The 14,784-nt window shown below is 36.2% G+C and overlaps 3 protein-coding genes and 1 long non-coding RNA gene across 5 annotated transcripts; 3 read left to right on the top strand and 1 right to left on the bottom strand.

Moving 5' to 3' along the window:
• Nucleotides 1-256: 256 nt before the first annotated feature.
• LOC100186665 lies at nucleotides 257-2,226 on the top strand. Its single transcript, XM_002121641.3, has 6 exons — nucleotides 257-516; nucleotides 578-805; nucleotides 858-1,091; nucleotides 1,173-1,232; nucleotides 1,301-1,415; nucleotides 1,506-2,226. The coding sequence occupies exons 1-6, from the start codon at nucleotides 456-458 to the stop codon at nucleotides 1,675-1,677; spliced, it is 870 nt and encodes a 289-aa protein (XP_002121677.1). The 5' UTR covers nucleotides 257-455; the 3' UTR covers nucleotides 1,678-2,226.
• A 395-nt stretch (nucleotides 2,227-2,621) lies between these two features.
• On the top strand, nucleotides 2,622-3,391 carry LOC113475215. Its single transcript, XR_003396959.1, has 2 exons — nucleotides 2,622-2,713; nucleotides 3,035-3,391. It is a non-coding gene; the product is annotated as an uncharacterized LOC113475215 (long non-coding RNA).
• Nucleotides 3,392-3,753: 362 nt separating this feature from the next.
• Nucleotides 3,754-9,006, top strand: LOC101242743 (organic cation transporter protein-like). 2 transcript variants are annotated; one of them, XM_004225549.3, is made up of 13 exons: nucleotides 3,754-4,046; nucleotides 4,438-4,553; nucleotides 4,655-4,819; nucleotides 5,150-5,253; nucleotides 5,319-5,473; nucleotides 5,564-5,756; nucleotides 6,073-6,208; nucleotides 6,534-6,625; nucleotides 6,688-6,908; nucleotides 7,185-7,293; nucleotides 7,564-7,663; nucleotides 7,919-8,085; nucleotides 8,498-9,006. In XM_004225549.3, exons 1-13 carry the CDS (start codon nucleotides 3,920-3,922, stop codon nucleotides 8,553-8,555), a joined length of 1,743 nt encoding a protein of 580 aa, XP_004225597.2. In that variant the 5' UTR covers nucleotides 3,754-3,919; the 3' UTR covers nucleotides 8,556-9,006. The 2 variants fall into 2 exon arrangements, with proteins under 2 accessions (XP_004225597.2, XP_026694704.1); XM_026838903.1 differs by having other exon boundaries at nucleotides 7,962-8,085.
• On the bottom strand, nucleotides 8,656-14,473 carry LOC101242977. Its single transcript, XM_004225461.4, has 8 exons — nucleotides 14,191-14,473; nucleotides 13,752-13,879; nucleotides 13,091-13,226; nucleotides 12,101-12,253; nucleotides 11,471-11,583; nucleotides 10,006-10,346; nucleotides 9,485-9,617; nucleotides 8,656-9,237 (listed from the first exon to the last, which is right to left on the bottom strand). Exons 1-8 carry the CDS (start codon nucleotides 14,372-14,374, stop codon nucleotides 9,049-9,051), a joined length of 1,377 nt encoding a protein of 458 aa, XP_004225509.2. The 5' UTR covers nucleotides 14,375-14,473; the 3' UTR covers nucleotides 8,656-9,048.
• Between the last annotated feature and the right edge of the window lie 311 nt (nucleotides 14,474-14,784).

The raw sequence follows: 14,784 nt of genomic DNA on the forward strand, positions 1-14,784 counted from the left end.
GCAGCGTCGAGCCCTGAACCCATTACCCGTGGGTTACATGCAAGCGCGCTAATGGTTTTACTACGTGCTTGCTTTTTCCAAATCAAATCTGTATGATTTAATTAGGAAGTTTTCTGTTTTTTACATAAAAGAAAAACATTTGTTGTTATATTATACGCATTGCGCGATGTCAGCTTGATATTTTGTTTAAGCATGGTTGCAATACATAAGGTAAACTACGTAGGCTACTACAGGTGAAATTCAATTTATTATGAACAGTGGGCGAACTACTTCCTCCATGAAGCAAAACAAAGGCGGAAGAGTATATATCTACTGATCCGTGTTGCAATTTATAAAGCAGAATATTGTAAGGATAGACTAAGAGTCGTTTAAAAAGTTTTGGCATTTAAAGTAGAAAGATATTTGATCGTTCAATTACTATATTTATAAACAATTTGATTTAAGAGTAACATAGAATGTCAATTTCTTGTTCATGCTGCCTTTGGTTGGTTATACTTGTACTCTTTTTAAGTTTAGGTAAGTTGTTCACTTAAATATTTATAAAATGTTTCGTTAAAACCAATGTTTTATCTTGCAGAATGTTGCAAATCTCAAGAAGAGGAGTGCAAAGGAATTCAGAAAAACTACTATCAAAACGCCTATTATTATTATTATTATTATTATAATTATGAATCACTAAGAAAAATCTGTTATTCGACGTTTCGCCCCCTCAATAATAACATGACAAATTATGCAGTTTTAATGGTGTTGATGCATTACTATTGTGGACGGTCGGCTACAACAGAAGGAATGGTTCTCCCAGATGGTAAAAAATTCTCAAAGTGTTTGTTTTTTTTAATTCGTGTTTTATATTGAAGGCAAACCTATGACGGAAAATGTATTTCATCCGAGATGCTTTCTATACATTTCTCCATATTCGAACTGCAGTAACTTGGGAAAACACGATTGTGAAATAAAGAAGAGTAAAGATTGGCCACCAAGAATAAATGTTACTTCACATAACATAAGAATCCGGTTGACATATCTTATAATTGAATGTCAGTCATATGTTACAACAACGCATGCTTTAACTACGACAATCGCCAGCACAAGTAAGTCATCTTCGAGTATGATGTTTATATTAAAGTGCATTTTATATTTACGTCTACATTAAACCGTATTGTACCTTTTAGTTAGGACCACTGATACAGCAAGCGACGTAACCGAAACTACAGTGAGCAGCGTACAATCAGGTAAACGACTTCCCTGTTTTAATGCGTATATACGTCAGTGGATTCCTGACTCACGATGTTATTCATAGACCAACTTTCAAGCATACATAAGCTTAAAAACACCAACAATATATTACTTGGATTAGTCATTGGCTTTGGCGTTCTTCTACTTCTACTGGTTGCATATATCGTAAAGCTTAAACGGTAAGACTATCACACAACATATGGCAAGCTGTCTATTGCATAATACCTATTCCGGTTGTTACTAAAGCTGTTTACAAAATACGTTTATAGAATCGAGAACAAAGTTGACAGCAAACCACTTGAAAACAAAAGTAAAATGGTTGCTGTTGCCGCTGTTAACGAAGACGGAAATGCTGTATACGAGTTTGCTAATGCACTACCGAGCGGTCATGCTGAGATGATCGACAATGAATTATATCAGTCACATGGTGGCGGCATTTAACCACTTTATGTTAGTGGAGAAACTGTATTTTGCTACTTTACGAAAGCCTTTCGTTTTCCAAGATGAGCATTTGCTGTTTGGGATGTAAACGATTGTAAACTGAAGCGTCCTTTTAAATTTGTGTAAAGTCGTGGGTTTAACACTTAGTTTTTTGACACGCGCACTGTTTTTATTGTTTACGTAATATTTGTAATGTATGTCAGTTTAGTTTTGAATGTGTTTCTTTCCACTATTTGTGTTCTTTTTTGCTTTTCTTATCTCTCTTATTCACACGCGACTTGTTTCTTGCACCTATTTTAACGTTACTGCGTGTTTATTGGTTGCCGTTATTGCCGTTAGTCTAATTGCTGCTTGTCACGTGTCGCGCTTTTCCTCTTTCTAGATTTGGGTTTATCGGGCAGTTCTCGTTGTACCGTGTTGACGAAAGGTTGTTTTATTGTTTTGTTGGAAAAAGGTTATATGTTGTGAGCGAACTGTTGTGATAAGTGATAGTATTGAATCGTTAAGTGATATTTGTATCGGGTTTACGTGGTTACAAAAGGTGTTGTGTAACAGTTTAGTGTATATTTTTATGTCATTTATTTTTATGCGGTTTTTATTAAATGACATGTTTTTATAGTTAAGTCGTATTTAATGCAGTTTCTAGCAGACTGCAGCAGTCAGGTCCCGCGATTGGCCGTTAAAGCAGCGTCCCGGACCAAACCACCGTTATCAAACGTATAGCATTTGTTTAAGTTAGTCGTTGCGTATATGCCAGGCGCGTCTCATTTCAGGTTAATTGCAATTTACATTCCCACGTTTTCTTACGTTTTGTCTTGCCTGACGTTCGTCTTTTAAGTTTATTTTAATGTTTTAGCTGTGCAGACGTAAAGTTCTTATACTTCGGTTGTTAGTCGCTTTTGTTTAATGTTAACGTATTCATTTGCTTTTCAATTTGAATAAGTCTTTTAGAGTGCCACATGTGTGGCTTTAGTATTTAAGAAAACGCTGTCTTCAAGCTATATTGTATGTTCTCGTTATACAGCTGTTTACTACAGTGCGCGCACCTAATAATTGTTTTTTGGTTTGTTGTTCTTAACTATGGCTTTGGCCTGTTGGAATGCTTGCCGGTTATATAACTTATATATAGTAGGGTGGGGGGGTATGGGACGTCTTTAGCACATAATATCCAAATATCATGATCGTGTTTTAACCAATTAACAAATGTCTACGAAAGTCGTTAAGATAAGGTTTTATATTTCTTTTCTTTGTTTACAACCAAATGCGACAAGAAATTAGAATAAAAATGTGTCCCATATTCCCCCACTCTACTATATGCTATATTCCTACTGTTAATATTATTACATATTAAACGCAGGATTCACAGTGCGGGTGGCTTGAAGGCAAACGTTGCGAAGATAGAATGCCACTTATAAAACATCTCATGCGGTTTTATCAAATTATTATTAAGTGCTAAAGAAGAAGGCATTCTTTGGTTTCGCTGCAGACAGGTGTGCGGCATATTATGATGGAACTGCGAAGTTTGTTCCGAGAGGAGAAGAGTACGACTCACTGCGAAAAGAGATCACAACAAAATGCAATGCTGTGCGGCGTTATCTCTGCTTCCTGTACTGTTTCAGTTTAGGCTAAAGGACCATATGTTGCAAACTCGAATCGTTCTGGGCGTGCCACACTGCTTCAGGCGCAGAAGAAAGGCATTGAGAGGCACAGACAGGCTCGTGACGATGCTTCCGACAGGAAAGCAGTGTTTGCGATGTTGGAACACGGCACGTAGAAACTTGGCTTCAGGAGAATGTATCCCAACTTTGTGACTTCAGTATTTAGAAAACACTGTCTCAAAGCAATTGTTTCTTTTAGTATATAATAGGTGTTCGTACTGCTACAGTGCTAGAATTGTATGTTAGAGTTATATAGATGTTTACTATAGTGCGCGTAAAAAAAGTGTAAGGGTGTGACTGCTTGTCGGTTTCATAATTTATATGATATACTGTTACTGTTAATAATATAATTATCATGAAACACCTTCTGATGCAATCTCTTGCTGACTAGATAACAGGAAACAGCCAATTATTTATTCTTGAGTTTCGGACGCGTATTAATTAAGAGTATATCCTTGGTAAGCCTATATACTAAGGAAAAAGAATTTTCAATTTCCGGCGTATTAACAGAAAAACGCATATATGGCCTCATCTTAGCTATACGTATTTAGTATATACAGAAATTATTGCAGAACGTGCACATTATGTTCTCGCTTGATAATGTGATAGAAAATATAGTTGGTAATGGAAGATACCAAATATTTATTTGCTTGTGTTTCTCTGCGCTGGGAATTTCATCATCTTATATGAATACAGCATCTGTTTTTATTGGTAAGTGTATAACAGGTTAAAAGTGATATATATGCTGTTTTAGGCGAGATGAATTTGAAATGATAGATTTCGTATAATGGGTAAATAGGGCTCCTTTGATTCAGAGGGTATGATTTCGAGGCTTGGCGCTGCCAAATTGTGTGTATACGTGTGTGTCCCTACATAAGACGCTGAAGAGTAATTGCACATTTCCAGTGGTTAATAATGGCTGTCTAAATTGCCAACTATACAATAAAAACATAATAGAAATCTTAAACAAATATTCACCTACAAAACGTGGAATACAACTCGTGAGCGTGCGCGAGGTGTACCAAACAAAACATCCGTGCTTCACGACTGTCGTTGCGCCGCCAAGTGAGAATAACTTACATTCATTCTTCTTTCTTTTCAGCCGCAATGCCGGACAGTAGATGCCGAATCGAACCTTACGACAACATTACTGCATATCCGAATATAAACGAGACTGAAATAACAAAGCTGTTTATTCCAGTTAACGACATTACCAAGGTTAGTTTCCCTACAATATATTGAAATCAACAAACTAAATTTGTATACTACTGCCCTAACCTTTCCGAAAACACATATAGCCATCGATGTGCTTTTTTCAGAAACCAGATCGTTGCCAGAGGTACGCGTTCAATGCGTCATGTAAAGATATTCGAGATTCAACCTGTTTGTTCGGAACCAACACCGGAAATGAAATGCAGACTGTTCAATGCGATGCAGGATATAAATACGACAGAAGCTCTTTCGAGGAAACGATAGTTACCGAGGTATAGTAGGATGGGGCAGGATGAGACATGTTTACATAATTTTCCTCGTCTTTTTGTGTAACCGTACCCCCGCGACTTTAAAAGCGTTAATTGATCAAAACATGATGAAGAAATATGAACTTTATGTGCTATAACGGTATTCAGTTATATCCCACAGTATACTATAAAACCGGTATCTCTATATAAGAATAGGCAGCATATGGGCACAGTGTTATGACCATATGTTCAGTAATTTATAACATGTTTATCTTAGTGGATATTTATAACATAACATAATATCTATAAAACATATTAAACCATATTCTATTTTATAATATATACTACTTTTAGTGGGATCTTGTATGTGACAAAGTTGGCATTTCTTTTCTCGCGACGTCTTTAAATTATGCTGGGTTACTAGTTGGTTCTTTAATGGGTGGCTTGGTAGCGGATCGGTAAGTTATGTAACACGTATTAGCTTTGGGTGTTTTATATTACTAATCTTTTCAATTGTACGTAGATTTGGAAGAATCGCTGTTTTACGTGTAAGTTCAATACTGTCCCTCATTGTAACATGTGGTATTTCATTGTCACCAAACGTATACGTCTACACTGCATTGCGATTCCTGGCATCTGTTACATACTTCCCAATGATAGAAAGTGGATTCGTTTACAGTAAGTTGCTTTTCGCTTTAAATACTTCGTATAAGTTGTAGTATACAAGTGATGCGTACGATTGCTGACGTGATTTTGTTTTGTTTAAAGTGATCGAGTTATCTAGGAAAAAATGGAGAACGGTGATTGGGTTGTGGTATAATGCCATTTTTGGTATTTTTTCAATGTCGCTCTCAGTTCTTGCACTAATTTGGAGACACTGGCGATCTTTGCAAATCGCCAAATCAATCGTCGGTTTTGTTCCATTTATTATTCTTGGTTGGTTGGTCTCCGAATCACCAAGGTAAAACCACCAAGGTCTATTCATAATTAGCTTTAAGATAAGAGTTTCTATACCGTGACACAGGTTGGCAACCCTGCCTTAAGCCTTAATACTTAAAGTTGTACTTAAAGTATAAGTTATCAGCCTTTGTACTTAAAGTATAATTTATCAGCCGTTCAATAAATAAAAACAAGAGAGAAAATATGTAATGAGCAAGCACGTATCGTTATAAAAGATTAATGGCCTAAGAATGTGTGTTTTATAACCACTTTTATTGTCACGCCTAGTGAGTGAAAACAAGTTACGCTCATTTTTTTACTTTTGTTTAATACAACAGATGGTTGTTCGGACATAATAAACAAGCCCAATCAAAGCAAGTATGCGAGGTTATCGCCAAACGAAACAAAACTCAACTCTCTGAAGAAGTGTGGCAAGCTACAGTGGACGAGTTTAATAAGTTTAAAAAAGTTAAGGTACTTTTTTAAAAGAAAATTGTCAAAGTTAACTTATTTACACTTTTGTTTTAATGAAATAGCAGCACCAACGTAACAAGTTATCATAAAATTGTGGGTGGTTTTTTGTGTACTAAATAATTTGGAAATCTATAAGAGACCACTGGGTTGGAAAACTTGCATTTAAGTGTGTTGCCCAAAGACAAACATATAAAAACAAATAGCTGAGCCAGGTCTCGAATCCAATACCCTAAGTTATGAAGCGAGCTTCGGCTCTAACACATATATATCATGGATGTAAAACACAAGACTGTTGTTGTTGAATCTCTTTGTTTATCTGATAAAGGGAAGCAAAGAAAGTCCACTACGCGCAATGTATCGTCTTCCTTGTACAAGGTTCCTGACGTTATGCAACATGTTTGTCTGGATGGTAACAAGGTATAAGTTTCGCAATAACCACATATACATGTTGCACTTTCTAATTCTTGTTTAAATTGCAGTATGGTGTACTTCGGTTTGTTGTTGAACGTCGGTAACTTGCCGGGCGGTGTGTATTTGAACCATGCATTGGGTGCCTTGATGGAGTTTGCAGCTTGCGTAGTTGCTATCTTCGCAATTAGAAAGGTTGGATTCTCCAAATGTACATCTAGCTCGTTGTACACTGCAAGTTTGTCTTGTTTGTTGTCAACGGTGGTTCTTCAACTTGGAAATGGACAACAGGGTAAGGGTATTTGAAAAAATATATGTATATATAATTAGCAATTTTAGCGGCTTTACTAAATATGCCACTCTAATTGACTCCGTGAAGTTGAACCTTAATTCGCCCCCCTGAAGTTGGGTGATTCTTCTACGATATAAAAGTAAGATATTAAATCCCTTTTGCAGAGACTGATAATGCAAAATATAAATCTTTTATCCAACACTGAATACGTTGAACGCGATTTTCGTCTGCTGATATGTGTTTTGTAGCACTTAATCAAATTTGCCGTTTTTAAAGTTTTTGAAACGTTGAGCATCGTTCTTGCAATGATTGGAAGATTTGCAGCAAGCTTGGCGTTTGCTGTATTATATGTTCACACAGTTGAGATGTTTCCGACCGTCGGTAGGTAAGTAATATAAAATAGTACAAGAGAGCAAAACACTAATGAGTAAGCACGTATTAAAATTATTAGCATAATTTTAATCGACCCTTTTTGAAGCTTGATCAAAAACAAATTAGATGTAACCAATAAAGCTGTTTTCAGTCGTAAATTATAACCGCAGTATTAGTAAATGCTTTAACTCAGAGGTCACTAATAGATCATACGGTATGCCGTCGTACCGTCACGCGAAACTAAATAAATTACTTTTATTCATTCAACTTTTATTTTGTACAGGAGCACAGCGTTAGGTCTTTCTTCTATGTCAGCTCGCTTTGGAAGTATATTCACACCTTTTACAGTTCAACTTCACTTAACCATACCGTGGCTGACTCCGGTAATACATTTTAACTGAATAAAACGCGTTAATATATATGTAGTAGAGTAGGGTCGCATAGGATGGAACATTTTTATTCTCTTTTCTTGTTCTATTTGGGAATAAACTAGCAATATTCAAAGAATTGTATAGCTGTATCACAACGACTCTAAAAGATTGTTAGTAATTGTTTAAAACACGATCATGAAATAGGGCTTTAGTTAACGGTATCCTATCTATCACCTTACTACTACTCATAACTACAATTACTTAAAGGTCATCTTTAGTATTCTTGCCTTCTTCGCCGCTTATTTGTCAGGAAACTTCCCAGACACTGCAGATTCAGAGTTATCAATGTTGTTTGAAGATGTCGAGAAAAGTTACTCCGATCATTTCCACGGTAGAGTGATTGCGAAACTATTTTGTCTCCCGACATCTGAACGGTAAGCAGCATTTTACATTGGTGTTAAGCTAATATTTATGACAAGTTTGAGCTAAAGGCCAACTGGATGTTTAGAATTTGGCGCCGTGGCACAGTTGGTTAGCCGCCTATCGGTTTTGTAGGGGTTACGGGTTCAACCCCTGTCGGTGCTACCACTATGGTGCGTCCTTGATCAAGATACTTAACAATAATTGATCCCACCCACTGGTAACTAATAAGTTGTTAAAATTTCCAGCAATGTTACGAAAAAAATACCAATAAAGATCAATTCGTGGTATAGCTCGTAAGCTGGCATGAGGTGCATAAAACAGAACACCCATGTTATAGGCTAACCACTGTCGTTTCCCGGCCACGCGAGTATACAGCAAGTTACATTCATTTATACATCGTTACCAGATTTTTTTCTGTCACAGGCTTAACACACCGGAGAAACAAAACACTCTGTTGAACCATGAAAATTCAAAGTGCTAAAGACTTAATTGTTATATACTTATTGGAAAGCATTTACTCAGAAAGGCTTATATTGATTTTCTTTGGAAAATAAGATTGCTAGTTGTTTTACATCGCAGTGTTATTATTATCATGCATTTATTTATTTTTTCATTTATTTATAAGCAGTATATATCATCATGCACTTGGCCACGTAGCAACGTGATTCGGGGCCTGTTTGTAACTCAGCGGTAATGGGTTCAAGCCCCGTCGTTGCTACCATTGTGGACGTATGTGTCTCCACAAAGGTTACATGGTAACTCGTAAGCTGGAACGAGGTGTATGAAACAGAACACCCGTGTTTAACGACTGTCGTTTTGCGGCCATGCGAGGATAAAATAAAAATATTCATCATTGTACAAGTTAACGCATATCATTATTTATACACTGTTTCGCAGACAGTGAGTTTAAATACAAAAAATGTACATTCTCATTGTCACTCATTGGTTACTGTATACGCATATACAATGTTCAACTAGTTAAACACAATTTCTTGTACTAGTCGTACGACAGGGGAATGTTGGGATAAGTCACAAGGCTCAGCAAAAGAGACGTGATAATAAATACGGTTCAGGTTTAGCTCTCTAGCGCCTTCTTGCAGGAGGTCGTAATGGTTTGTGGCAGCTGATTCTTCGAGGCCAGAAATAATGCGACAATTCCAAAACTGGCACAAAAAAAGAAGATACCATTTAGCGATGTGTCAGCGTAGGCTACGTTAGAAAAAAAAAGAATATAAAAATGTACATATACAGTGCCTCGCATGCGATTTTATGTAAAATCTATATAAGACTGTATTAAAAAAAAGAACATATACAGCTTAATTAAATGATACTATACGCCAAAAAAATCAATTTAGTTGCTAACGATTCTCCACAGACATGTATTCGTACACATTAAAAGGTTAAACTTACACTTGCTCTTTCCACAGAGCAGCTGAAATCGACGCTGAAATATCTTTTCCGAATATTCGGTCTTATCATTGGCAGCCATAACTCTCCAGCGAATTGCGAAGTCTTCATATGAAGTTGTATGCTCAAATGAAGTCTGAAACTTTTTTTAATCAATAAGATTTTTTTTTTGTTTTTGACAAATGAATGAATGAATGAATGAATGAATGAATGAATGAATGAATGAATGAATGAATGAATGAATATATGACTGAATGAATATATGAATGAATGAATGTATGTATAAATGTATGAATGAATAAATGAATGAATTAATGAATGAAATATTTAATGTGTGAATAGATGAATGAATGAATAAATGAATAAATAAAGGAATGTAGCTTTTTAATATTCACAAGGCGGGCACCGACAGTAGGTATAACATAGGTGTTCTGTTTCCACACACCTCATGTTTACCACGTAATTAACTTTAACTGATCTTATGCAGTAGCAGGTATGTGTGACGTATAGGTATAATACGTCACCTTGAAATTCCGGGTCTCGGGGAGCTACTTGTGCTGGGCAGTGTTGTTGTTGTTGTAGCTCTTGTTGTTGTTGTATATCTATATGGCCTTACTGTTCTTCGTGTTGTTGTAGGTCGTACTGTTGTTGTTGTTGACATTGTAGTGGGCTGCGTTCTAACATTATTTACATTATTATTTGTCCATCTGTAGTACAAAGGCGTCGTAGTTCGTTGCGTTTGTGTGTTTAAAGCAGCAAATGTTCTTTCTAAAGTCGGTGTACATCCCGGGTTAGAATTCCCAGCAATTTGCGGGTTCGACGTCATCCCTCCGCACGGCTCACTGTAGTCAGTAATTCCGTTTGCCTGGAGCGGGATTTTAATCAGTTACGTTCGCAGCGGTTGCTATTGCGGCGTGTCCCACGCCCAAACATTATTACCACAAGCTAATTTGACTTCCAATGGTTTTGCACTGGTAACTGCTGCACTTGCGGTTTATACCATTGGAACTGCATTTACCAGTTTAGTAATTTAGATAAGCTTGAATTGCAAGTTTTACAAGTTATACTTAGCCTATAAGTTAAGGATTACTATATATACATAGATTCTGTTACTTCTGCTACCAGGCATAGTATAAACAATATATCAATGGCTTATCTGGTATAAAAAACGTATAGTGTATATAACGATCTGGTATAAAAAACGTATAGTGTAATACGTTTTTTATACCAGATGAGCCATTGATATATTGTTTATATATACATAGGTTATTGCAAATGGAAAGTTTCAGCATGTTTTGGTGAACTGTAACGACAGCAATGAATAAGCCCTGCCATATATCAGGTAATATGTTATATAGTAGGTTGGGGGAAGATGGGACACTTTAATTTGGTGCCTAATATCCGAATATCCTGATCGTGTTTTAAACAGTTAACAACGGTCTATGGGAGTCTTGAGCATATAGTTTTATAATTCTTTGAAAGTTTCTTGTTTACTACCACATTGGACGATAAAATAGAGTTAAAAGGTGTCCCAACTTCCCCCACTCCACTATACAACACAACATAAATGTGTTAAGCTATGTGTACATACATGCTTGTGTATTTAAAGCAGTTTATACAGTTATGGCACGAAAGATTGCACATTATTTGTATTTAAGTATATGTCAAAATCTGTTATGCTATTTATTGTACATTTTCCAAAACATAATTTGTATACTAGTAGTATGTCAAAATTGTGGTTGGTAGGCTGAGGGAAGATGGGACACCTTTTCATTCTATTTTCTTGTATGCTAGTAAACAAAGAAATTTGAAACTGTATTCTCAAAACTCCCATAGACCGGTGTTAATTGTTTAAAACACGATCAGGGTTTTTGGATGTTATGTGCCAAGGTGTCACGTCTTCCTCCACAATACTATATGTTGTTAATAGTGCATAGTCAAACTCGCTTTATCGTATAGACCTGCCGTACATAAACCAAGTTCACTTACCCTTAATAACGAGTTCCTGTGTGCCTTGTTTCTTGCTACGTTTACTTCGAAACATGAACTATAGATATTTCCCATTCCATTGAACGCCCATATCCATAAGAAAGTGTATACACCTGTTTTGCGGTTAATATTGTTATATAGTAAGGAGGAAAGATGAGTCACCTTGTTATTCTATTTTCTCGTCCCATTTATTAGACAACAAAGAATGTTTAAAGAATTATAAATAACGTATATCTTACGGTTCTCATGGACCAATTTTGATTGTTTAAAACACGATCAGGATATTTCGATTTTGTTTGCTAAAGTGGTCCCGTTTCCCCCAAACCCTGCATATATAAGTCCCTTACGGGCGAAATTTTTCGAACCTTGCTTTAGGACCTCGCGTTTAGTCGTATAGGGAAATTTAGGTACTCGTTTCGTCATAACATTTCATTCAAATTATCTTACTGTGGGATAAAATGGGTTGCCTTTAGCACCTCATTTTTCCTGATTGTAGTTTAATCAGTTAACAAGGCTTCTTATATAGAGTCGAGGAAATAAGAAAAAATAAAATCGACCCATCTTACCCCACTATGCACACATCATTTACCGAAATAAGTAAAATCTTTAGCTGTGAATTTTTTAACGAACCTGGCCTTAAGTTTCTTGGTACATTAAAACTGTACGTCGCCATTGCCTTATCCGTATTGTCGCAAAATCTTGGTGCGTTTCCGTAACCCGGTTTTGGGTAAACGCTACTCAATGAAGCATCGCCGCCGAAGTCTAAGCCGCTCGGTGAACGACCTGTAACAAAAGAAGTGATATAAACATGTTTCAATCTTATTTTGAAGTTGAATGGTCCAATTAGGTCCAAAACCGTTTTAATTCCATACCATCCCAGGTTTTTGCTTATATCTGCGCGTTTGCTGGCGGGGCATCGGTAGTCGTTATAACACAGGTTTTATAAACATTTACAAAGTACTGTTTTACTAAATAACCAGTGACGAAAATTGTAGTTTCGCAAGGCTAACAGTGCCTAGGCATGAAATAGACTTGTTTTAAGTAAATGATTCTTCAATTTACAAGTGTATCCTATTAAAACGGTATACTGCATATTTTACTACATTATAGTAGTGATATGTTTATGTATATACATGCACATACTAACAGCACTATATACGCAAAGTTTATTACCATACAAATCACTTTATGGGACAGGATAGGTCTATATAGTACTGTGAAATAAGATGAGACAGTTTTAGAACATAATATCTAAATATCTTGATCGTATTTTTTTCAACTAGTAACAACGGTCTATACGGAAGTCGTGAGAATACGGTTTTACCATTCTTTGAATGTTCTTTGTTTACTACCCAAGCTGTCCCATTTGCCCTAACTTGCTATTTAGTAAGGTGGAAGAAGATGGGACACCTTTTCATCCTATTTTCTTCATCCCATTTGGTAGTGAACAAAAAACATTCAAAGAATTATGAAACCACATCCTCACGACTCCTATAGACTGCTGTTAATTGTTTAAAACCAATCAGAATATTTTGATATTATGTTTTTTTGATATTACCCCACCTTTTCCAACCTACTATATACATCATTGGTAAAATAAAATAATTGAAAAATTATTACCAAGATCAAACACGAGTTTTTCTCTGAATCTGCTCAGTGTTGGATCTGGCCCGTTGTTATTTATTTCTCCCCTGTAAAGCCAAGATCCAGAGTCAGGCATCCATATAGTTCCGCATGCTATGTCTGCTCCATGGTTCTAGAATAATTACATATGCTTATACTTATATGAGCCGCTATAACAAGCTGGTAATGTTTTAAGCTGTGATAATGTATATATTTTGGTGGTGTAAGATGGGATATGTTTTTGTTTTAGTTTATTGTCCCATTTGGTAGTAAACAAAGGAATATATACAGTACTATATACCCGCAGTCTGAAGACCCTAAAAGAGCATTGGTAATTTTTCAAAACTGTTAAAAAAATTAGTTGCTACTGGTATGTTCCATTTTACCCCACAGAACTATATAACTCCTAGCAGCGCACTTGCTATAACTAGGAGGGGAAGACGGGACACTTTTAGCAGATAATATCTAAATAACCTGATCGTGTTTTAAACAATTAAAAACGGTCTATGGAAGTTGTGATAAGGTTTTATAATTCTTTGAATGTTCTTTGTTTACTACCAAATGGGACGATAAAATAGAATTATATGTTCTATCTTCTCCCACCCTAATAAAAAAACGCAATAATTTGTTCTTCTTTTTTATAATCCTTTTTACATACCTTCATAGGATGGACCAAAACGACTTGCTGTCCAGGATAATAAATAGCCATTGGGTGACGCTGAGTGTAAGCTCCCGCTCCCTTTGATTGCCCACACGCTTGTGCCTCATTGGGTGAGTAGTCATAACCTTATAGAGAAAACATAAACGAGTTTTTAAAGTAATGTTGTTTTTTTCAAAATAGTTTTGCAATACACATAGTATTAATATAGTAGGGTGGGGTAAGACGGGACACCTTTAGCCTATATTATCCAAATATCCTAATCGTGTTTTGAACAATTAACGATGGTCTATATAGGAGTCGCGAGGATACGGTTAAATAATTCATTAAATGTTCTTTTTTACTACCAAATGGGACGAGAAAATAGAATAAAAACGTGTCCAATCTTTTTCCACCCTATATAATCACAAATCCTATTTTTCAAAAAAAGGTAAAATACCTGTATCGAGACCAAACGTTCCGTCCCTCGGCGCTTTGATTTCGGCATTTCTCGGAAAACCTCGGCAAAAGTTCGGATTCCAAGTGCCGCCGTTCTTTTCAGTGTAGTCGGTACATGCCAGCCAACTATGGCTTGTTGCATGTGAAATAAAACTTGCAAGAAAAACTATGCAGATTGGCAGCATTTTAGATTGACGCCAAGACGGCTATTACAGCTTTATAAATAATCGATGTACAAGCAATTCTGATAACGAGATAACGTCCTGTTGGTACACGAAAGCGTTTTTAATATCACAAATTGCATATTGCTTCTCAGGCTATATGATAATTTATTAAAAAAGAACGCCTAAAAATCTTTACCATGAACTGAACTAACGGTTCTATATCTATATAAAATAGTAGCCTATGTGCATTAGCAAGCTGTATCAGCTTGTAATATTGCCACGTACATTAAGCACCGTATAATCCTCAAGAGCTGTTTCCTAATTCTTATATACTATGCTGCGTCGCAAGCTTTAAAGCTGCAAACGTAAAATTTCCCTTTTCCTTTTCGAACTTCCGAGAAATTACCGCTTACCCGCAAAGAGTGCGTCAT

Source organism: Ciona intestinalis, chromosome 1 (genome assembly GCF_000224145.3).
Source record: "Ciona intestinalis chromosome 1, KH, whole genome shotgun sequence".
In the NCBI taxonomy this organism is placed as follows: Eukaryota; Metazoa; Chordata; class Ascidiacea; order Phlebobranchia; family Cionidae; genus Ciona; species Ciona intestinalis.